The sequence below is a fragment of the Camelus ferus genome, chromosome 5 (assembly GCF_009834535.1).
Source record: "Camelus ferus isolate YT-003-E chromosome 5, BCGSAC_Cfer_1.0, whole genome shotgun sequence".
NCBI classification, from domain to species: domain Eukaryota; kingdom Metazoa; phylum Chordata; class Mammalia; order Artiodactyla; family Camelidae; genus Camelus; species Camelus ferus.
Window position 1 is genome coordinate 69,796,147 of NC_045700.1, and position 23,675 is coordinate 69,819,821.

The 23,675-nt window shown below is 34.3% G+C and overlaps 1 protein-coding gene and 4 non-coding genes across 7 annotated transcripts; all 5 read right to left on the reverse strand.

The window, feature by feature from the left end:
• Positions 1–85: 85 nt before the first annotated feature.
• On the reverse strand, positions 86–23,675 carry NOP58 (NOP58 ribonucleoprotein). 3 transcript variants are annotated; one of them, XM_006189929.3, is made up of 15 exons: positions 23,426–23,675; positions 18,392–18,468; positions 16,559–16,611; positions 13,769–13,890; positions 11,956–12,092; positions 10,274–10,338; positions 9,164–9,298; positions 8,212–8,357; positions 7,478–7,604; positions 5,476–5,639; positions 4,462–4,596; positions 4,160–4,221; positions 2,902–3,035; positions 763–914; positions 86–373 (listed from the first exon to the last, which is right to left on the reverse strand). In XM_006189929.3, exons 1-15 carry the CDS (start codon positions 23,468–23,470, stop codon positions 323–325), a joined length of 1,605 nt encoding a protein of 534 aa, XP_006189991.1. In that variant the 5' UTR covers positions 23,471–23,675; the 3' UTR covers positions 86–322. The 3 variants fall into 3 exon arrangements, with proteins under 3 accessions (XP_006189991.1, XP_014419198.1, XP_032335947.1); XM_014563712.2 differs by lacking the exon at positions 23,426–23,675 and adding an exon at positions 16,240–16,357 and having other exon boundaries at positions 18,392–18,470; XM_032480056.1 differs by lacking the exon at positions 86–373 and having other exon boundaries at positions 848–1,013; positions 23,426–23,668.
• LOC116663915 lies at positions 7,258–7,341 on the reverse strand. The gene has a single exon (XR_004320275.1). It is a non-coding gene; the product is annotated as a small nucleolar RNA SNORD11 (small nucleolar RNA).
• LOC116663916 lies at positions 8,072–8,157 on the reverse strand. The gene has a single exon (XR_004320276.1). It is a non-coding gene; the product is annotated as a small nucleolar RNA SNORD11B (small nucleolar RNA).
• LOC116663906 lies at positions 16,377–16,463 on the reverse strand. The gene has a single exon (XR_004320269.1). It is a non-coding gene; the product is annotated as a small nucleolar RNA SNORD70 (small nucleolar RNA).
• Positions 17,150–17,235, reverse strand: LOC116663908. The gene has a single exon (XR_004320270.1). It is a non-coding gene; the product is annotated as a small nucleolar RNA SNORD70 (small nucleolar RNA).

Below are 23,675 nucleotides of genomic sequence, written 5' to 3' on the forward strand. Positions count from 1 at the left end.
TCAAAATAATAGTCACCAAATGCTAAATAAAATACACAAATGGCCAAAGATTCTCTATGTAAACTATAGAAAGCACAGAAGTACCTTAAAATACAAAGAAAATATTTTTATTTGTATAACAAATATTCTAAGAAATGATGACAGTTGAAGTGATGTCACGACATAAATAGGTTTGAAATGTTGTTGATTAATCATTTTGTTTTATTCAACCTCTTGTCAATTATTTTAGAGAGCATCTCTGGTATACTTCTGACTGAATCTCAAGCATGATGTTATCCAGGTGATTCAATTATGAAATCTTTTGAAGGAATGGTTCCTTCCATTAGTCCTCATTATCTCTCTTTTTTTTCTTTTTCTTCTTTTTCTCTGGACTCTGAAAATAACCAACAAGAATGCCTTTGAAAAAGCTGTAAATTTATAGGTGATTCAAAATAACTTCTCCTTATAAAAAGCAAAGATCTATTTTCCTTGAGAACAAGTTTTGGGGAAAGACTAAAATTTAAAAATATAAAAAGCTCTATGAAAATGATCTGCAGCAAATCTTATTCTCTCTCATCCTCAAACCAAACTCATTCTGTAATATGATCCTATGTTTTAGAAATGGCCTTTTATAATACAAACACAACGTTTTAATTTTACTTCCTAATCAATGAAATCGTTATTTTAAAAAAACTCCCTGTTCATTTCTCATATACAGAGTTTAATAAAATATGGAGACCCTGCCCATGTCAATAAAGTAGTGGTAATTAAAAACAAACATACAGCAACTGCTGTGCTGGTGCATGGTTCTTCCTCAGAAAGTGGTTCTTCCTTAATGTGTTTCTTTTTGTCCTTTTTCTTCTTCTTCTTCACAGGTGTCTCCTGTTCTTCCACCACTTGTACTCCTTCTTCCTCTACTTCTACTACTTCTTCAACTGAAAACGTGTCAAGACGCAACAATTGACACTGTATCAGACTTCTTTCCCCAACAACTCTTTGGGAGTCTTAGTGTTTCCTGTCATTCCGGTCAAGTACTTAATGTTTAAAATATATATTTTAATAATCGCAACGGTCTTTCAAACACCTACCTAGTCTAATACCACTAACTTTACAAATGATATTAAAGCTCAAAGAGAAGTATATTTCTCACGATCATGCAGCTATATACAGAAATCAAGTTAAAACAAGTCATCTGATCTCCAAACCCACTGTTTCTTGGGGACTAGTCAATTATATTAGAAATGATTAAAGTTTAGAGTTAGGAAACCTGGGTTTATTTATGTTTATTCAACCTGTTGTGACCCTGACTAAGTCATTTAACCTCTGTAAAGTCAACTTCCTCATCTTTACAAAATTTAGTATTATCTATCCCATTGGACTGTTTCTAGGATTTAATGAGGTAATAGGCAAAATGCTTAGCACATTAGAATGAGGACTCAATAATGGGTAGCTATCATTAGAAATTCATTGACCAAATACTCGTTTAGTACCTACTACAAGCCAGGGCCTGCTCTAGATGACTGGAGATACAGCAAGGTACAAAACAGACAAAAACTATATAAATCTCTCTCCCAAAGGGTTTTGGGGGAGAGAAGTCTGATACAATGTCTACTTTTACTTTAGTAGAATGGAGAAACAAACAAACAAGATTTTACATAGTAAAAGCAGGAAGAGGAACACTTTGGATGACAATACATTCGGACATTTTAGACAGGATAGTCAGGCAATACCTAAAAGAGGAAAGAGAGTGAATAATGCAGCTATCTTAAGAGAAAATATTCCAGGAAAAGAGAGCAAACGCCAAACTTATTTTAGGAGAGAAAGGGAGTTGGAAGATTCATGGAATAGCAAGGAGGCCAGTGTGGCTGGAGAACGTATAGAATCAGATCAGAGGGCTAAATGGGGTGCCACTGTGGCTACTACAGTAAGAATGGCAATGATGGGTATGTTAAGTGGTTAGATTGTAGACATGCTTTCAAAGTAGAATTAAGAGGATTTGCTGCCAGAATAGATTTGGATTATAAGAAATAGTCAACGTGAAAGGCCAAAGCAACAGCAACTAGGATTGCCATTTATAACAGGGAGAATATTATGGAGCAACAGGTTGGGAGTGGCAAGGATCCAGGAATGTTAAGTTTGAAAAGCTTAATGAATATACAAGTGAAGATACCAATCTGGAATTGAGTGCTTCAAATGCTACTAATGAGTTTATAGATCTCCTTACTGTTCAATAAGAAAACAAACACAGGAGTTAAATAACTTGTTTATGCTTTTTCATCCAGGGCAGGAGTTTGTATGTGCTGACAGTACAACTTTTAACCACTAAGCTATTTAGAAACCAAAAATTAGTCACTGGTTTGATGCCTCTCTTGCTAGACCAGCTAGTAGGCACTCGACACAGGTGCAGCTAATAAATGAGGGGACTCACTCATCAACTTCGTAAGAGCCTAGTTTGCTGGAGAGCATCTATTAAATATTATTGCTATGATGGCAGGCTACCCAATTATGTTATTTCCCTAGTCCTTTCCCTGCAACAGAAAGAATGAAGTACTGCTGCATCAATTCCATGTTAAACCAAAACAAAAATATTTCAGCAACTAATTTAGAAACTGTATTATCTTTTTTTCTTCTATTTTAAGCTGATTCTCAAAATGGTTCACTTGGTTGAAACTAAAGTTTTGGTAAACCTAGTATAATTCTACATATTCAAACATATGCTGCTCACATTCCTGTATGAAATATAATAAATTTAACAATATGCTAACTATTCCCAGAGAACATGACAGTTTATTAAAACACCATTAGCTTTCAGTATGGGTGGTTTCACAATAAAGTTCAATTGTATGTACTCTCCCAAGACTTACTAAGCCTATACTTCTTAAGGAGTAAGAGTATAAATGACATTAAAAAATTCAAGCTAACCTTTAATCTTAACCTTGGCTTTTTTAGCCTTCTTTTCAATAACTTCATCTTCTTTGTCTACCTGTTCAATCTTGCGTTTTTTAGAACAGGTTGGCAGTGTGGAGTCACCAGAAGGATCGTAAGTCTTCACTTCACTGAAAGAGTCACAGAATTTTAGAGAATCTCTAATCGAATAATTCTAAAGAGATTTAAAAGGAAACACCATTAGGTAATACAAGTATACAACATTGTTTCATTTTAGTGGCATTCGGCAGTTTATGAAAACTAATAGATTCCAAAAGGTAAAGAGGTTTCAATATTTTCTAGGTAGGTCAACCACACTTTAGGAGAAGTGGTGAGCTGCATGAATTCTGGTTTAGTAATCAACTTAGTGACTACAATACAGAAAAATATCCAATTAGCATCGGGGAAAAAATGGAGGAAATCTCTTTACAACAAATGATTATATAGTAGAGAGTAAAACCTGAACCAAATCAAATTTTAGAACATTAGGCAATTCAATGAAAAAAAAAAAAAAATCAAAATCAAGTTTAATACAGAAGACTTCATCACAGGATTCTAAGAGCCAGAGAAATAAGAAGGGATACTTATGGATAAAGATACCCTAAAACCCAAATGTTTGCTTTTGTTCTAAGAAACTAGAAAGAAAAATTAAAGCACTGAGTGCTAAAAATGTGAACTAAATCTCTTAACTAGTGCTTTAAGTGCATGTGTTTAAAGTCATAAGCATAATGGCATGGGAACATTAAAAAAATTGTACAAAACAAGCTAAGAAATGTTCTATTAAGCTGACTTTGTAGACTCATGGCTGTTAACTTTTATAGGTTTAAACCATTTATAATTTAAAAAAAAAAAAAAAAAAAGAGTGACTAGGTTCTCCTGGGCCTCTTCCATGTAGACACGTTATTAAAAAGAAAACCCAGAAAACAAAGATCCACATTTTTCAACTGAAGACAACAAATTAGGTTTAAAAAAATTACAAAATATATGGCCACTGTAGAAAACTTGGAAAACAATTATGAATGTGTGTACTAAAACATATAAATACGTAAGTACATTATATATAAGCATACATGCACTTAATTATAAGAATGTAAAAATGTATATGATTAAAAACTAGAAGTGAATATGGAAACCTGTAAATGGCAAAGAATTAGGGGGATACTGACTTGCTTAAGTCTATAATAAAAAACTGCTGTCAACAATTAACATTTAAATAGCAAAAAGTGTTCATTCATCCTCTCCTGAATGTACTCACCTTTTATGTTCATATTTTTCTGCTTTTGCTAATGCCTTTCCTGTTCCACTTATTTTCCTTATCTAAGAAAAGAAAAATTATCAATAATTTTCCAAGGCATAATCTATTATATATACCCTACCAATTCTTGGTATATATTAAGGAAACTATTAACAGCAGGCACAAAAAGAATATATTAGACATACTAAAATGTATCATAAAGTAAAACTCTTTTAACAGGTGAAATGAAAAGTACATAAACTACTTGGTTTATTAACTTTTGACAGGTAATATTTCAGCAACAGGCAGGATGTGGTTCTTACCCCTCTATCTTCCAAAGTTCTTAACCTGGCCTCTAATTTGGCTCTGTTCTCAACTCCCATTGCAGAACTGGAATCTTCACCAAAAGCATCATACCGGATGGCCAAAACAGTTTTGGCTGCCAGCATTCGAGAAATCTAAGAGAGAACCTGAAGTTAGAGGCATTCAAACTATATCCCAAGTTGGGATGTAAAAATTCTCTCAATAATTTATTAATGAGAACACTATAGCAAATCATTAACTCTGTAATTCACTCCAGAATTTTTTAAAATCAAGAATTACAAAAATATTATAAATCATGCGTATCAAGCAAGCCATCTATCTTCTATTTGAATCTTTGCTTCAACATGATGGTTAACTGGTTATATACATAATCACTATATTCTTGGTGGATGAAAAACTCATAGTGCAGTCTATTCTTCCAACATCTTCCTTTAGTTTCTATTAAGTAACATTAGTCTACACCATGAGGTCATCTAGAATAAGCATAGCCCCCTTTGCAAGTTAATAAGTATTTTATTATGAACCCTTTATTTCTCCCATCACGCTGCTCTGAATTGCATAAAATTTCAGTTTCTGTCCTACAAAAAGCTCAAGAGTACTTAATTGTTTAAGCCTCAGTTTTCTTCTCTGTAATAGACACACCCACCACTCATAGGGCTATTAAAAGGATTCACCAAAATTCTATCAAGTGTTTAGCACAGTGTACGTGCTATTATTTTTTATAGTTTATAAATGTTAATGTTAAATTGGTTTCCTCCCACACAGAAAGCTTTTGATGTGCCTTCCCCCCAACCGGTGGATTCTAGAAAAATACTAAGGCAGCAAAAGAGAATGGCTTTAACAGGACCAATAACACCTCTAATATTTTCTTTCAGTGTACACAAGTGTTTAAAGAATTCGCTATTTTTTAATGAAAAAGAACAATAAGACTTAATTGATTACTATAGAGTAGGAGGAAAATGGATTGTTTGGAGGAAGAAAAAAAGGCCTACCCCAGAAAAATTGTAACTCACCTTTCCTTTGTGTTTGGGACTTGTCTGGCCTACAAGTGAAGCATGATAAATGAGACCATACTTAGGGGTATCTCGCCTAGACTTGAGGGCTCTGAACAGTGCCTTTTCTGCTCCAAGAATCTGAACTGTAGAAGCTGCATGTTTGGCCAAATTCAAAAGAGAACCTTCAAAGAAAAAAAAGTAGTTATCAGCAATGTACTTTCAAATATTTTAAAGTTCCATGTATTAAACAAAAGACTTATAATCTAAGTATTATAGCCATCAGAGTAAATAAAAATTGTATGCAATACAGGATTCTATTGTCTGGAATTCCCCCAAATTCTTGATGCCTCAGCATTTGTGATTCATCCATTATCTATGACAAAATGAAGGTTATTAGTTCAGTTTTACTAATTTGCCTTACGAGATATTACTATTTTATATTTCATTAGCATACCACATGAGACAGAAACATGTATTCACAGACACCACCCAATCTAGCCCCCATTTTTCTGAGATGTATTTTGGATGTCAAATATTCCACTACTTTAAATATGAAACATACTTTCATACAAACAAAAACTTATTAGGACATCTCAGTAGAAGTATGTGATACATTTCTTGTACTTTATTTACCCCTGTTGTTTAAGATATGGATGAGGAGATATAAGCACAATAACCAGGTATTGAAAGTTGCTGCTTTGTTAGATGTGCTAAACAGGTTTTTCTGTCAGAAAACACCAATAGTAATGCAGTCACCCAAACCACTAGATACATGTTTAAAATTCAACAAACATTTATTTGTTAACCTCTGCATTTCTTCCGCTACAAGTTTAGCTAAATCTATGAAATTTTGGATGTAGACAATAAAACCAGCCCAGATGATCCTATCCTTGCAGATATCTGAATGGCATATTTGTCTGATAAATGATGCAGGTAAAGGAGCTATTCTAGTTTAAACACTTTGATGTAGATGATACATTAAGATCTTCTGTGATGGACTATGTCTTTAGTTATATAAAGTAATAAATTAATACTTCACTGTATTTGCAAGTGTTCAATTATACAGTATCTCCTAGTATACCATCTTTACAATATCGCCATACATATGGATTATGTTTTATTATAATCACTTACTCAAAATATTTTTGCATGTCAAATATAACAGCATACTCAATAATGAAACAAATTCTTGATCAAAGATATATATATCATCTGCTATGTTTTATTAAAAGTATTCAAATTTTAATCTGATGAGGTTTTTTAATATAATGAAATATAGAAACACCTCAAAAATATAGTGGATTTGGTTCCACACCACAATAAAGCAAGTATTATGATAAAGCAAGCCACACAAAACTTTTGTTTCCCAGAGCATGTAAGTTATGTTTATACTATGATAGTCTATTAAGTGTGCAATAGCATTATGTCTTTAAAAATGTACATATATTAAAAATGCCTTATTGCTAAAAACATGTTAACCATCACCTGAGCCTTCTGCAAGTTATAGTAGTTATATCAAAGATCACTGACCAAAGATTGACTCAACAAATATAAGAATGGAAAAGTTTGAAATATTATGGGAATCACCAAAATGTGGCACAGAGACATGAAGTGAACAAACGTTAGAAAAATGCTGATGGACCTGATCTACACAGGGCTGCCACAAACTTCTGAATTTGAAAAAAAAACACAGTATCTGTAAAGGGCAATAAAATAAGGTATGTCTATACTGATTTTATCCTCCTGCATTCATCTGATTGTTCTAAGTAACCATAACAAAGTTCTGACAATGGACCTCAAGTGTCTCAGAAGAGGTAGTGACTAAAGATGCCTTCATTATCCAAAAGGAAATCAGGCATACAAATAAAAATCATCATTGAACACTTGGTCCTTAGTCTTTACCTATATACCATTTACTACATAAAATTACTTTAATAACTGAAGTTTAAGGAAAAAATCCTACCTAGAAAACAACTCAACTCTCAACACCCATGTTCACAAATTACATTAAAATCATCACCTGCGTGAGCAATAAGCCGTGCTCCAACTAACTCCCCAACCATGACTGTAACATTGGGGGCAATGGCCATCATTCGATTTTGCAGATATTCATAGAGCTGTGTTCTATATTCAGAGATTTCAATCACCTAGTGGAAGGAACAAAATGAATATGTCACAAAATAACTTAAGAGTATAAGTAGTATAAGAGTCACATGTCTAAAATATCAGAGTCTCAAAAGTAAAATAGAGCAATTGTGCAATCCTGGGAAAATTAATCATTTCTCACCTCAGTTTCCTATAATAGGGCTATTGTGAAGATTCATTAGATAATGTATGTAAACAACCTAATACACTGCCTAAAAATAATATCAATATTACTGTTATTTAAAAAAACACTTCAAGGACTAGACATTTGTGTCATCCTCTGATTCTCGTATACGTATCTTCAAACGAGGGGAAAAAAATTACAGGCTATAAACATAAATTAGAATTAAATAACTGAAGCTATAGTTCTGTGTCTTAATGAATTTATCATTTAGACAATGCTAGCAACACAAATCAGATACTACTCTTCATTTTTAGTACATATTTCCCCCTCTAAATACATAAATCAAGATGGCATCAGATGAGGTAGTGACTGAACACCTTCATATTTATTTATCAGGTGAACAATACGTTTAAAAATCATCATTGCCATCAGAAAACTACACAGCTGGTACCATCACAACTAGTTTCTCTGTGAGTATGGTTTACCTGGGTACAGAGATGCAGAATGTTGCAAATATCTTCTTCTGAAACCTCTGTTCCCATAGATATTTCTGCAGCTGCTTTCACTTCTGCTTCCACTTCTTCCGGCAGTAACTCAGAAAGTTTGGCCGAGGCATAATTCTTTCTATCGCCTATAGAATGTTTGCAGAGGATGAGGGAGAATCACTCTTGAACAAATTATATAAAATCCACCAAACAGTCAAAAGAAAAAGTAGAGATAAGCCAATGAAAAGGGTGCCTAAACAAAACAAAAAGTGAACAAGTTTGACCTAGTAATTTTCCTCATATAAAGGCTTGATTTTGGAGATTAAAACCTCTCCCCACCACCTCCCTCCAAAAAAAAAAAAAGATAGATAGATAATAATAATAATAATAAAAAAACCTAAAATACACCATGGGATAGGACTTATAATATTGTGATAATTTGTAGCTAAGATTATACTAAAGCTAGGGCCATGATTTCTTGGGGGCAGTAATATGGTAATATAACATGAGCCAAGTAAGTCATACTTATCAACAATCCTCAGGTTCCTCTACTAAGAGTATTACCATACTAATAGTAGACAACATAACACTAACAGTATAGCTAGTAATACTATTTTAAAATATTATTAGTAGTATTATTTTAGGCTATCCCCCATGCCCAAGTCCACAGTTGTCCCTATTAATGGCATTTTCACTGAGACACATTCACCATAAGAAGCCATTTCTAAAACAACCAAATTAGAGAACCATGTTCTCTGCTGCACAAGCCACTCAAATCAAAGTTAAATTTGTTCCCAGAATCTAACAGACATTAATATGGCTCCACTCACAAAACACAGAAGACATAAAAAAACTGGGAGTTTATGAAAAAAAAAATCTCATCACTGAAACTCATATATTAGGATTCAAATAAATCACTATTCTCAATGCCTTAAGGTATAAAGTTACTCACCAACTTTCTGTAAACACTTGCAGTATGTCAAATTATCTGAAATAATTTTTCCTAATTCAGGGAAATGCCAGCCATACCATTCTCTACACCGCATAATGTAGTTGTTTAGTTCTTTATCTAAGTCATCTAACAAAGCTGCAGTAGATTAAAATAAAAAGAGAAAACAGGAACGTAAAAGGGTTTTAAGAAATACTGTGATGAATAATACATAAATCTACCATTTTAAGCCATTTTCAAGTACTCATTTCAGTGGCATCAAGTTCATTCAGAATGTGGTGCAATGACCACCACTATCCATTTACAGAACTCTTCCGTCATCCAACCTGAAATTCTGTATCCATTAAATAATAACTAACTCCTCAATCCCCCTTCCCCAGCCCCTGGTGGTGATCTCATCTACTCTCTATCTCTATGAACTTGTCTATTCGAAGAACCTCATAAGCAGAATCACACAATACTCATCTTGTGTGTGGCTTATTTCACCTAGCACAATGTTGTCAAAATTCACCTACACTATAGCATGTATTACAACTTCTTAAGGATGAATAATATTCCATTGTATGTATATACCACATTTTCTTATCCATTCGTCTGTTAATGGGTTGTTTCCACCTTTTCACTGAAATTAATGCTACTATGAACACAGCTGCATTAGTATCCAAGTACCTGCTTTCAATTCTTTGGGTGTATACATCTAGAAATACAATTGCTGTTTAAAGGTATTTTTAAAATTGGAAATTGTTAAGACTCTGATGTCCCAAAATCACCAAATGACATGGGAGAATGATCTATTATAAATATAGGCAAGTGAAAAAAGCAAAATAGAACACAACACAGATCCTACTTACAGTTATATCATTTTTTTATGGAAAAAGACAAGTTAGTTTACATTAATAGTATAATTCACATTATACCAAACTAATCAAATTATAGTTAATTTTCCCTTTTTCTAACCTGTATTTTCCGATTTATTTACTTTATTTACTAAAAGTTCTAGGTGATCTCCTCTTTTCTCCTCAACAGATTATAAAAGATACAATTTTAATACAATGCAAGGAAAAAACCATGAAGAGACAAAAACAGATTAGACCTCACATGTACTATACTTACAAATTGCCTGAACAATCATCGTGTCCACTTTATCAGCACTAAATTTCAATCTATATCGGGACAAGCTGGGGAAAGAGAGAAAATTACAAATTACTGAAATAGCACCTAGCAACAGCATTTAATTAACATCTTAAAAAAAACTTTTATCCAAATCTCTCTCCTCGAGCTATATTGTTTTATTTTCTTCTACATGGGAAAATTAGCTCAACAATAATCCAACAGTCAAGATCCAAAAATACATATTTAAAAAGAAAGTAATACATCTGTCCTGCTATAACCTGTACTTCTGTAACGTGAACTAATTTATGAACAACAAGTGGGATAGCACTGTGTAGTCCAAGCCATATTGGTTCATGCATGATTTTTGCAGCATAATTAATGCTTTATACGACCAGGTAATAACAAGTTCAGCACTACAACACCTGAAAAAAGAAAGTCATGGAGGAACAAAACTGTATGTAAGAGTTTCTTAATCTTGGGGTGCTAATACCTCAGGCCTGATTATTCTTTGTCGTGGAAGTATCCTGTGCGCTGTCGGATGTTAAGAACACCCCTGGCCTCAACCCATTATGTTAGTAGCAGACTCCACCCTCCAGGTTGTACAACCAAAAATGTCCCTATACACTGCTAAATGTCTTCTGAGGGGTATTGATTGCCTCTGATTGAGAACTACTGCTGTGTACAATGCCAATTAATCTTAAATTTGGATCCTGACTCAGTTTAGCAATTTGTTCTCTCTTACAAATGTTTATTAGAAAGTTCTTCTTGACTTTTATGCATTTTGCTCATCTCTCATCTCAACTTTAACCCCCTCATTAACCTATGCTCATTTTTAATTTGTTCAGAGGTACAAGCTTTTGTAGTATTTCTTACTATTTCTTAACATGTCTTCTAAACTGCATTAATATTTTTTAGGGTTACAAAGTTACATAGGTTTGAGTGGTATACCATTAATCTTGTTTTTTATTTCACAAATCCTATTTATTTTAGTGCAACTTCACAGAATGCCAAGCTTCTCAGGAATACATATATCACAGTTCAGCAGAAGTGTCTGTTCTAATGGACATCTGGTTAAACATGATAGGTTAACATGCTTCTCTTTGCCTCATAAAGACTCAAGAAAAACTCAATAAAAATCTGAGTAAAACGAGCAACACACACACACAGAGCAGAAGAGGAGATCATTAGTAGATGAGAAAATTTGGGGAGATGGAAAGTAGGCAGAGGAGTAGCAAATAACTTAGGAGTGAGAAAAGAGAAAGGAAAACCCAAGAACTGTGGCATCTAACACTGAAGAGATAGAGAATGTCTGTGATGAGGTTTAGAGTCCAGACAATGGAGCCAAATTGCCTGGGTTCAAATCATGGCTTCATCACTTACCAGCTGTACTACTGACTTTGGGCAACAATTTCCTCATCTGTTAAATGAGAATTATCACTACTATGTTCCTCATAAGATTCTTGAGGGTTAAGTCAGTATTTGTAACATGCCTCTAACAGTGCTATGTAATTGTTTATTAAACAAAAATAAGACTCTGGGGGACGGTACAGCTCAATGGTAGAGTGCTTGATGAGCATGTAAGAGGTCCTGGATTCAATCCCCAGTTCCTCCATTTAAATAAATAAGCAAAAATCCTTACCCAACTAAATTTTTTAAAAGGACTCTTTTCTAGTAAATCTCACCTGTGTGCCAGCCCAAGACACATAGCAGACATTTCACGTGGTTCTACCCCAGGGATTAATCCATCCATCTGTGAACGGATTCCTCTCATAAGTTCATTAACAACAGGACTGTGGATACAACTGAGATTCAGCTTTTCCTGTAAGAACAAGAACATCTGCATTAAACAAATAAAGAAATTTCCCTAAAATCACTTAAATAATCAAATGGTATTGATTTAAATATATACATTTCTCAGTTTCATAAAAGCAGTTTCTAGTGTTTATGGGAAGAACACTCGAATATACTATTGGAAGTCAAAATTGGTGTTTAAGCTTCCCAGAAGGCAGTCTGTCTACATGAATCAAAAACCATTCATAAATCAATAATACAATTTAACCTAGTAGTTTTGTTCTTTTTGCTGGTTTGAGGGATCTTTTTATTACCTTACATTATTTAGCCTCTTTTAAACATTATAAAGGTAATATACACAGATTTTAATCAACAGTACTTAAAGGGAAGGGAACTGAATGCAAAGCAAAAGTTCTGTTCCTTATGTCCTTGTTCTACTGTTAGTATCTCTTGAGTACTTCTAAACATTTACCAATGTTAATATATATGTATACACGTATAATAAAGCTTTATACAGTTTATGTTTTTACACACACCCTACACAAACAGGATAAATTTTGTTCTGTATACTTTCATTTTTTTCCACTTTGCAGTATATATGCTAACTCCACACAAATCTACATAGTTCTAGTTAATCAAATGCAAATGACATGCAGGCAAAATTGTGTCTGTTGTGTCACATTTTAAAGAAACAAATGTTTAGTATGTATACAAGAGCTATCCAGTGTTTTTCAAATGGAGTAACTGAAAAGAAAAAATTAAAAGATATTCATAATCCCACCATTCAGCAATTTGCCCTTCTGTGTACCTTTCTCTGTATATGTTTATTGTGCTAAAATTTAATGTTTTAACAGAAAAATATAAACTAAGACTTGTAGGCACTTCAAAGGATGAAGATAGAGCCTGTATTAGAGAAAACTTCTACCTGACAGTATTAGAAATAGTCTAAACAAACTTATTTATAATTCACAATCCTAGCTTAAAAAAAACCTTCAAATCTCTTTAGCACTTTCCTACCTTTAAACACCTATAACATAATAAAATCCTTACTTCAAGAACGAGAGGTATGGTTCATAAACCTGCACTGTTAGTACTTACTGTAATTATTTAAACTCAAAACTATCACCACTGGCTCCTACAATGTTTGGGTTTTTTTTTTTTTAAAGTTTTTTTTCCCTTAATTCTTTTTTTAGGGGTGGGGGGTAGGGGGAGGTAATCTGGTTTATTTATTTATTTAATGGCCGTACTGGGCATTGAACCCAGGACACGTGTATGCTAAGCATGCGCTCTACCACTGAGGTATACCCCCCCCGAATGTTCTGCCTTTCATGTTTGGGAGTCTATGTATTTAGACTTTCTTTCCATTGTCACTTTATGTTTAACCTCTAGCAAGTCTATCTCCTAAATAGACACATCTCTAATAAACACATACACTAAAAAAGAAATGTCATGACTCTATTTATATTGAAAGAAAAACATATGTGGCTAAACAAAAATATGGCAGGATATACATAAAATGTTACCATTTTTAGGCATATTCTTAGTCTTAATAATCATATTAGAAAGCAATTATTTTGTAGCCTAGCAAAAAAGATGAAGTATTCAAGTCTAAGAACTTACGATAAACAACTCATTACAAAGGCTAGACTTTGTAGTCACTATGCTGTACGGTGAGCTCTGATTAGAGGAACACTCTAACTTTACCTTTATGACCCCTCCCAGTTTAGCATCAGCTACGGCCAGGGGCTCATGGGCTTCTTTAACTATTTTCTTCAGAACTTTCTTCAGCTGCTTATTGATTTTGCCCTCCATCAGAGCTGTGAATGCTTTTTAGAAAAAAGAAAAACAAAAGTGTTAACTCAAAATTTTAACTGTTAAGGGCTTAAGATCTTATTTAAACTAAAGAAAAAAAACCCCTAACCAACCCAGTTCTTTCAAAAGAGCTGAATTTAACATTATTTCTGAAATGAGATGGAAAACATAAAAGTATTTTACAAGTTACACATTTCACAATCTCATCTGATCTTCCTACTCTTATTTCCACTTCAGAACCAGGAGTTAAATCAGATCCAATGTTCCCTTTTCTGTCATACAATTCTGAACTCAGAGATAGAATCCTAAGTTGTTATAAACAATCTATTCTAGAATGACAGATTCACTCTCCTATGTCACCAAAGACCAACTGGCCTAATGCTCTGGATTGTGAAATTCCATAAAATCCCCTCAAGACTGGTAAAAAGGAAATTTATTCATTTGGAAGGTTCTGAAACAGTGTTATTAGCATGTCTGAGTGGAGGCCTTATCTTTGTTAGTCCTTGATCCAGATATGTCATTAGGCCTCTGCTTGTAAACCTCCAGTGATGGAGAACTTACTACTGAAGGCAGCCTATTTGATTTGGAGACTGCTTTCATTTTTGGCAAGCTCTAAATGTGCTACTTTCTCTCACCCTTCCTTAGACCTATACTTAGAGCCTTTGGACCCACATGGACTAATATTAATACCTCTTCTAGTATTTGGGTTTTGGTTGAATTTAAAGTATGTACAGCACAAAGTGTGTTACAATTTCTAAAGTCTGGGTGTTTGTGTTTTGTGCTTAATTAGCCAGGTACTTGCTCATTCCTCCTAACCAAATTTCCATTCATATAAATTACAAGTCCATTTCATCTGTTATCTGAAAGATGAAAGGTGAGGACAAAAACCATCTGGCTACTACACAGAACTTAGAGGGGTCCCCACACTCTAAGAAGCTAAGATTCAAGCTATTTTTGAGTTCTAAAATTTTACATATTGCACATCACTGACTCCTAATTTACCTTTTTATAATTGTATTCTTCCCATACAAGTTTTGAATCTTTTATAATTAAAAAATTTTCTTCAACATCCTGCTTCTAGTTCTCAATCTTTCCTATCATTTACTTTCATGCTTTAACCTAGTGTTCTCCTTTATTTAAAGTTTCTTAAAAGTAAAATATCTTCTCTAGATCTATTCTAACATTTATAGACATTCATCTTCCTTTTATCAAAAAGCCATTAATTACTCTTCACAATATGTATTTTTAAAAGATGGTACACACAGATGGTGACAGCGACACTTCTCTACGGCACACTTTTCAGCATCGCTTAGCAGTCTTCCCACTTCATCCAAATTTAGGCTGGCCCCCAATTTTACTGTGGCTATTTGTATGATTAGCACATTTTAGCTTTTGAAACCAATATAAATTAACATTACACTCCAGACTCTTTCTTAGGCTACAGGGTTTTAAATGCATATCCTGACACTTACAACCCCTCAATTTTGGTTCTGTCATGTCAAAACTGCCTTATAACAGGCAGTGGGAAGTTAATTCCCAGGAAGGACTCTGTCGTCTTAATAATAAGGGGATATTCAACTTTCTGGTAAAAACAGATGGGAAAAGGCATTGTAGATTTCTATGACCAGATTTCTGACAGCTCAACTTTCTTTCCTTTGCTCTCCCCCCAAAAAACAAAACAAACAAACAAAAATATATATAGGTATATCTTTCACTGTTTTGTTTTTTAAGTTTTTTTTGGCAAGGTGGATGGGTGGGGTGGGTAATTAGGTTTATTTAATTATTTTTAATGGAGGTACTGGGGATTGAACCCAGAACCTCGTCCATGCTAAGCATGCACTCTACCATTTGAGCTATATCCTCCCCTCATTTACCCACAAATATTTATGTGCTAGAATCTGGGAATCTGATGGTGAATAACAGTCTCTGACCTTAAGGAACTTAGAGTAAGAGAGTCAGGAATGACTTTAAATTCTCATCTAGAATGGCATTTCCTCCACTTATCTTACATTATTTTAAGGAATACTAAAAGCTCAATAAAGAAATGAGATTTATGAAATTATGTCTGTTGTCTCATCACTAGGACTAGCTGAAGGATGTAATAGTCATCCATTCTTCGAGATCATGAAAAAATCATGCCCCTTTTTAGATACATTTATGCCTCTCTGTAGTTTTTGTATTTGAAACTCCCCCCAAAAAACTATTAGTTTTCTTTAATCTTTTAATAATAGTGTGCTTTTTTGAATAAAAAAAGTATATACCTGGAGAGCTGCTTTATTATTATTTTAACTCTAAATCCTGGCTATTCTCAACTTTACCCTTAGATTAAAATGATCAGAGAGCTGTGTACTTGACCACATTACCTTGGTCCCTTGTAGAACAGCTTTTACTGAACTGTGCTTCAGCATTATGCTGTTGGTTTCCACAGGGAGATCAACTTAACCACTTCTCACCTCTCATCACATGGGGGGAAAACCAGCCCTATAGTGAAAAAAGCTAACTCAATGTTGTCTCAGTGGTAGTGACGAATTTGAGTTAGATCACTTAAATTCAGTTCCAGAAAGAATGCATCATTGACAACATTGAATAAGGTTAACTTAGGCCACTGAAGCAAACAGTCTTTTAATAAGGATAACAAATTGCCAATTTTTAAAAAATAAAAAAGCTAGTCTTTGACTTTACCTGCCAATGCCTCTGCTGTATCCTGAAATTTCTCAAAATGTTTCAGCTTTACTCTAGAATTAAGGAAAGAAAAAAGTTATGAGTGCACACTGATTTTGCAAAAGCCGCATATTTAGGAAAACAGATGTTAAACTGTTTCCAAAGCATATACCAATAAAAGAAACCTTCCTGTCATTGGCTATTGGTGCCAACTTACATGTTCTTCATAAAACGACCAATTTCTCTAAATGTTAGGCTAGTAATGTATGAACTATTACAGAAGTTGTAGGCTTTGAAGGAAACTTGGAACAACAACAAAGAGGTCTGCTACCACATCTAAACCACAGGAAAGATGTTGAAGCTTCAACATAACCTCTGCTGCTTAAAGTTGGACACAGATGCCTCTCACTATAGAGCACAGAAGTGGCTTAGGAAAAGGTGCAAGAGTCTCTCTTACATCAGGAATCTCATGACACTGATTTATTCATCCAGTACAAGTGCAATTAAAAAACAGCTAACTGTGAAATCTAATTCCTGTTACCCTTACTTTACCCTCTTACTCCCTATTCACTTATGTGCAGGGCAATGTTATTTTATATCAAACTAAGTTAACTCATTGTTGTCTCAGTGGTAGTGACGAATATCTGAGTTAGATCACGTAGATTCAGTTCCAACGATACATCATCGACAACAGTGAATCAGGTTAACTCCGAAAACTGAAGTATACAGCCCTTTAAAAAGGTAAACGAAGTCTTCCATTTTGTCTAAAATAGTGTTATCTTAAGCAAGATTTTCTTACCTGGTCAGGGAACACCCTGGTGGTAAGTTAAGTGTATACTTAACAATACAAAGATTTTAAAAAAAAGTATCAATTTCATCTTATTCTGCCTCACTTCATCCCCATTTCCACTAGTCTGAAGTGGCATTTGTTCCTGTTTCTCTATACTTACATAAACGCATATACGGGTGTACACCACCACCTGCAAAAATGGGGTCATGCTGTATAAATTACTCTGAGGCATGGTTTTCCAGTATGTCATGCTTCTCTAATTGTTAAGTATGACATCTCTTTGGGTTCAATACTCTTTAGCAAACTTAAGTAGTTTCCTTCTATTCTAGTGAGTTTTTATTAGCACTAGCAGATAAATTATCAAATGCCCTTTGGCAACCAAAGACATAATCAAAAGATCAGTTAGGCCCTTCCTAGGGTCATACTCACTAAATGGGCTATTTCACGAGGTGATCCACAGATGGTGGAATAGCCATCCTGACTCTACCTTGAGGCAAAGCCAGCTCTCTCTCCGATCACTCATTTCTTAAGCTGGGCATCAAGATTATACTCTATTTTCTCACCAGAGACCTTGGGGAACACAGGTATGCCTTTCCAGGATTTACTAGCTAGTTATTTTACTACTCTGGGGGAGTTAAGAAATGAGTCATAAAGAATGAATAAACCATGAATGAAGTAAAAAACATCCGAATACCACTAATTTAGAGAAAGTATAAATTAAACCAATAAGCAGCCCATGCTTTTGACAATTATTACTTTTAACAAAAATTTATACTTAATTTATAATCAACTTGTACTTTCATAATATCTCACAAAATAGTAATTCTGGGTGCTGTCCAATTTAGTCTGCAATTAATACAAATTAGTTGGAATGGCCTATGCTTCAAACATGCAATCTAATAATTAGGCTCATGCCAATATCATTCCTGAAAGACTTCAAACAAAATTATGAATATTTTATGGACAGTAGGGGTGGGGGGGGGAGGACCACACAAAACAAAACAAAAACAAACACCCCTAAATGTCAACCCTAAGTTCTTAGTTTCAATATGACTCTGACTTACATTTTATTTGCTTTCTCTGGAGTTTCAAATTCTTTCCATAAACTATCAACCTCTTGGAGTTTCTTCTCATTCAAAACCTGTAATAAATATTTTTTAAAAAACTTCAAAATTCAAACGGTTTAGGCATATATAGCTATATATTTCAAGTATAACTGTACAAGCAAAATGAGGATGGTGGGAGTTATTTTTCTCTCTGAAATAACAAACCAGTTTTCTTACCCAGCATAAAATTTTGGTCAAATTGATAGCTAAAGTAGCCCATTTAATAACTGGATGGAATTTAGGTCTGGATGGGCTTTTGGTAAACTTCCTATTTTTTAAGAAGCCCCCTAACCCCCTCACAAAGTCTATCACATTTGCAGATCAAAATAATTTATCTGCCTACTTTCTATGAAATAAATTTTGTTATTTATTGTTATGATCATTCTAACAGGAAAGAAATATAGATTTCTCTAAAACTAAGATACTATTCGTTCTAAGATGCATCCTGATGTAAGCAATTTTAACATGCAAATGGGAAAAAGAGGCCCTTTTAAATCTATGAAACACAGTCATTAATATTTAGGTATGTGTTCTTCAAGACTCTTTGTCTATTCTACATTTTTTAATGCATACTTTTAGGAATCATGCTATACACTTACTGTATCATGGACATAATTCTAGGTTTTAACAAGAATTGCACTGTTTGAGTATACTATCATGTACGCCCTTATTAATAAATCTTTAGGTTTCTAAATTTCCATTATATCTGTAAGAAATACTTACCCATCAGAAACATATACATATTTTTGTATGTATACATGTTCTATTTCTATAGAACTAATTACTGGAAGTGGAGTTAAATGATCACATAAGAAAAAAAAGCTGACAGACTATCATCAAAATGCCTTCAAGAGATTCTATTAGTCTCACATAAATCAAGAATAGGGGGAGGGTATAGCTTAAGTGGTAGAGCACATGCTTAGCAAGCAGGAGGTTCTGGGTTCAATCCCCAGGTACCTCCTCTAAAAATAAATAAACCTAATTACATCCCCCAAATAAAAAAAAAATAATACAATAATAAATACTTCCAAAAAAGAGTGAATAAAATTTTTTATTTTCCTACACCCTCATCAATACTCTATGTGATAAGTCAAATACCCAAGTATAAGCTAGGGTAGGATCAATCCTAAAATACATTTCCCTTCATATTTAACATCCTTGAAACTGGGATGTCTTACAATTGATGGCAGGCCAGTTTAATTAGCAGTGTAAAATAATGGCATATTAAATTTGATGAAATATAGTATTTATAGATATTACACATATTTTTGCATGTATTTTATCAATGTCAACTAATCAATTAAAAACTACACCGTTAAGCCATATTTCATCAAAGCCATATCACAGAATATCTACACAGTGAGACTTATTACTCAGTTATAGCCTAGTACATATTTCCATGATAAAACATGAATATGACATTGTAAGTTGTAAAACACCTTTATTTTCTGTCAGACAAGTGTGGCAAGACGGTTTTAAGAAAAACTTATTGCATTTGAATTTAATTCCACACACAGCTGAATTAAATATATTTACAGAACTGGAAAAATAAGAATCAGAGTAATGAAGCAGTAAGTAATTGCAAAGCATACTACTGTATATCAAAAAATTACAAGCCACTAACAGTTCTACTTGTATGTCACGAAAACTTTAGAATCCAAAGACATTCCATCAAATCTCATGAATGCACTGAAACTTTAATTCAAAGTTATTTTGTGTGTGTGTGGCTTTTAAAAAATTTTTTAAATGGAGGTACTGGGGATTGAACCCAGGACCTCATGCATGCTAAGCATGTGTTCTACCACTGAGCTATACCCACCCTCCTCAAAGTTGTTGTTGTTATTACTATTATTATTATTTTGTTAAAGGATATTCACAGAATAGTCCTGATTTTTGGAAATAGTTTACTCAGAGAACACAGTTAACCATACCTAATGTTCACTGATTGTTGAGTGGATACGTACCAAATACAGGACATGATTCATGAGTAAAATTCACATTTTTTCTAGTTGAAAATCAAGTATATTTGAAAATAACATTTGGATAACAAAATAGGCATATTTAAGAGAGAGTATCAGTATTCTTAAAGTAACAAAGGAGATGTATTGAAATCCTGTTGATTCATGGCCACTCAAATGTCTCCAAAGACTTTGTTATGGCAAACAAAACCTTGGCTACTATATGTTCTCATTCATGCCACAATATACTGAAAAGAATATTACTAATAAAGTCTGAACAAAAATGTAGAAATACCTGTCTCAAATATTTAATCATTTATGTTTGGATAATGAAATCTGAAACATTTGTATACAAAATCCATTTGAAGTTTTAGAATTTTGGATTAAGACGGAGTAATTTCCACTTCCAAGTAGAAATGGTATAGCTGTTGTTACCATTAAAATCTTTAGCACTGCTATTATATTGTTGGCTACTTCCAATACAATAGGCACTATATGTACCTATTTACATTTACAATAGATGAGTTACATAGTATGTTAAGTTATAGCCAATAAAGCTGGAAAAATATATTGGTCAGTATTCATGTTATAACTTTGCTATACACATAAAAACTCTTCCTCGAGCCCTTAAGAAATAAAGGAACACACAACACTACGCTGCACAGCTGCACTGTACAATGCGACTACTAAAAATTTAAATAAATTAAAATTAAAAATTCATCTCCACAGCTTTACTAGCCATATTTCAAGTGCCAAATAGCTGTATGTGGCTAGTGGCTACCATATTGAGCCTCACAGCTACAAAAGGTATGGGATGAGTAAGACTAAAGGACTTCTAGTCTTATTCTGTGTGCCATGAGACATAAGGGACACGGGCTTGAGTTTTTGCAATATTCTAGAAATGGTAATAGTTTTTAGGGATTGTCTTTGCATTTATACATAACTTTGTTAACAAGGAATATTTTTGGAAAGTTTTAAAATTCTTTTTAAGGCACTGCATATATTGGATCATGATATAAAATGTATTCCTTACTGTGAACTGAGATAAAAATGTTTTAAAAAACTTTCGTAAAGCACTCTCACGAAAGCATGAATTTTATGCTACCAATATAATTTTATACTCCAGCACTTTAAAAGGTTATGGGAAAGGGCACTAATAACCCTGTATTGCACATCTATATATTTTACATACCATAATATTCACCCCTTTAAGGTGTACAATGTACTTTTTAGTAACTTTCACAAAACTGTGGATCACCATTTCCACAATATTCTGTATGTCTATTTTATTCAGAAAGAATAAATGCTACTAACTCAAAATATTTATAAGCAAAACAATATTTCAATATACACAAGCTTTTAATTATTTCTAATAAACCATTAATTTAACAATTTTGAGCAGTAACTTGCAGATAAATAACATTAATAGCTGCAACAGAACACTCAAGACTTATTTTTGTGGAGAATACTCTTTATTGATCGAAATCAGTAATGCATCAAGAGACATACTTTATGACTCAGGTCTTGGAACCATACAATTGCTAAGCCAAATCCTTCCCACCATTAGAAGCACCAAGTGGACAGTGCAGTTACCCCTCTCCACTTATCCTGATCAGTATACATAACATCAATTTAAATGAAATTCATCCACAGACACTGATTCAAAACACAACAGACCATGTTTGCCAAGAGAATTTGGGGGCATGTTCAGAACTCTATTTAAAAATTCAGAAAAGATTGAAAAAAGCTGGGGAAAAGCCTTATAGACCTGTTTCCCGGCTCTAAAGTCCTTTAAGGTCCCTTAAAATCGCTAATGCTGTAATTAAAGGCAACTGTAATGAGAGGAAAAATAAGCAAAATCAGTACTTGGTTTCTAATTACCTTATTTTTAAAAATACCAATATTTAATGTAGCAAATACAAATAGAAGTGTATTTTCAAATGTCATAAAAGAAACTTGGAAAATAAAATGAAAAATTCCCCAAATCAACATTTTTGTACATACCCCTCCAGGCTCTCTTGCACCCATACTACATAGTTTGATTCACAACCAGAATCATACTATATCTCTTTTAATCTAGCATTTTTGCCTTATTAGCATACGTATGAAAATTCTGTTTTTCGTTGCTATATTCGCAGAGCGCAGAATGCCTGATACTTGGGATAGCACTCAATTTACTAATTTTTCCTAACACCCGAATAGCACCCTACTACACGAATGTCCCATTGTTCAATCACATCCTTGCTGATAAACTTGTAAGTTCACTTCAAACTTTTCCTATTAAAACAAACAAATCTCAAATTGGTTTCCCGCCCAGATTTCTCCCCTAAGCTTCAAACTTGAAATGACCCTTGCATTTCCACGTCTAACCAGACATCACAAGCTTCACACTGCCCAGACTGGAACTCCTTAGTATCCTCCCTACCCCGACTCCCCAAATCCCTAAACCTTCTCTTCCCTACCACCACGCACTTACTTAAATCAAAAACTCACAATTCTTCAATCCATCAGCCAATCCCGTCAGTTCTACCTTAAAATTTTCTCCCGGTATTTCCTTCCCTCCATACTAACTTTGATCCAAGCAACTTCATCTTATCTAGATTAATGTAAAAATACCCGTGCTTCCTTTCGTGCATCCTATCCCCTGTAATCTAGCCTGCGCACTGCAAAGTCTTTAACTTCATTAAAAGACAAAATTAGATCAGGTCATTCCTGTGTTAAAACCTTTCCATCATTTCTCAAAACTCAAGACAAAATCCTAACTCTCTATCACAACGTGCAAAATTCTAATACGGCTCCTGCCCACCACTCTAGGCCAAATTCTCGAACAGAACCCGGCGCCCCAAACCACGGGACCACGTGTTCACCGAAACACGCGCCTCCCAGGCCCAAAGTCTTCCCCTTCCTTTCAGACCAGGGGGACAGAAAGGCACCAATGCGATCCTGAGTCGTGCAGTTCTCTCCTTAGGTCTTTCCCTCTCCTCTCCTGCCCAACACCCGCCTTCCCTCTGCAACAGCTCTATCTCCCACCTACCTTAAAGATGGCGTAGCCGACGGACGTTTCAAACAGCACCAACATGGTGAGGCTGGGTCAGGGCGCTGCGCGGCCCGCCGTAAGCTTTTAAACCAGTGAAAAAACACCAAATATTCGGCCACTACAGGCCCGCAAAGCCGCGGTTGGCCAAGCACCAGAACGCACGTCTTCCCGCAAAGAAGGCGACCACGCTGCCGAAACGTTCCACACTGCACTGTACGCAGGACGCACCGACGCGCTCCTCCTTCCT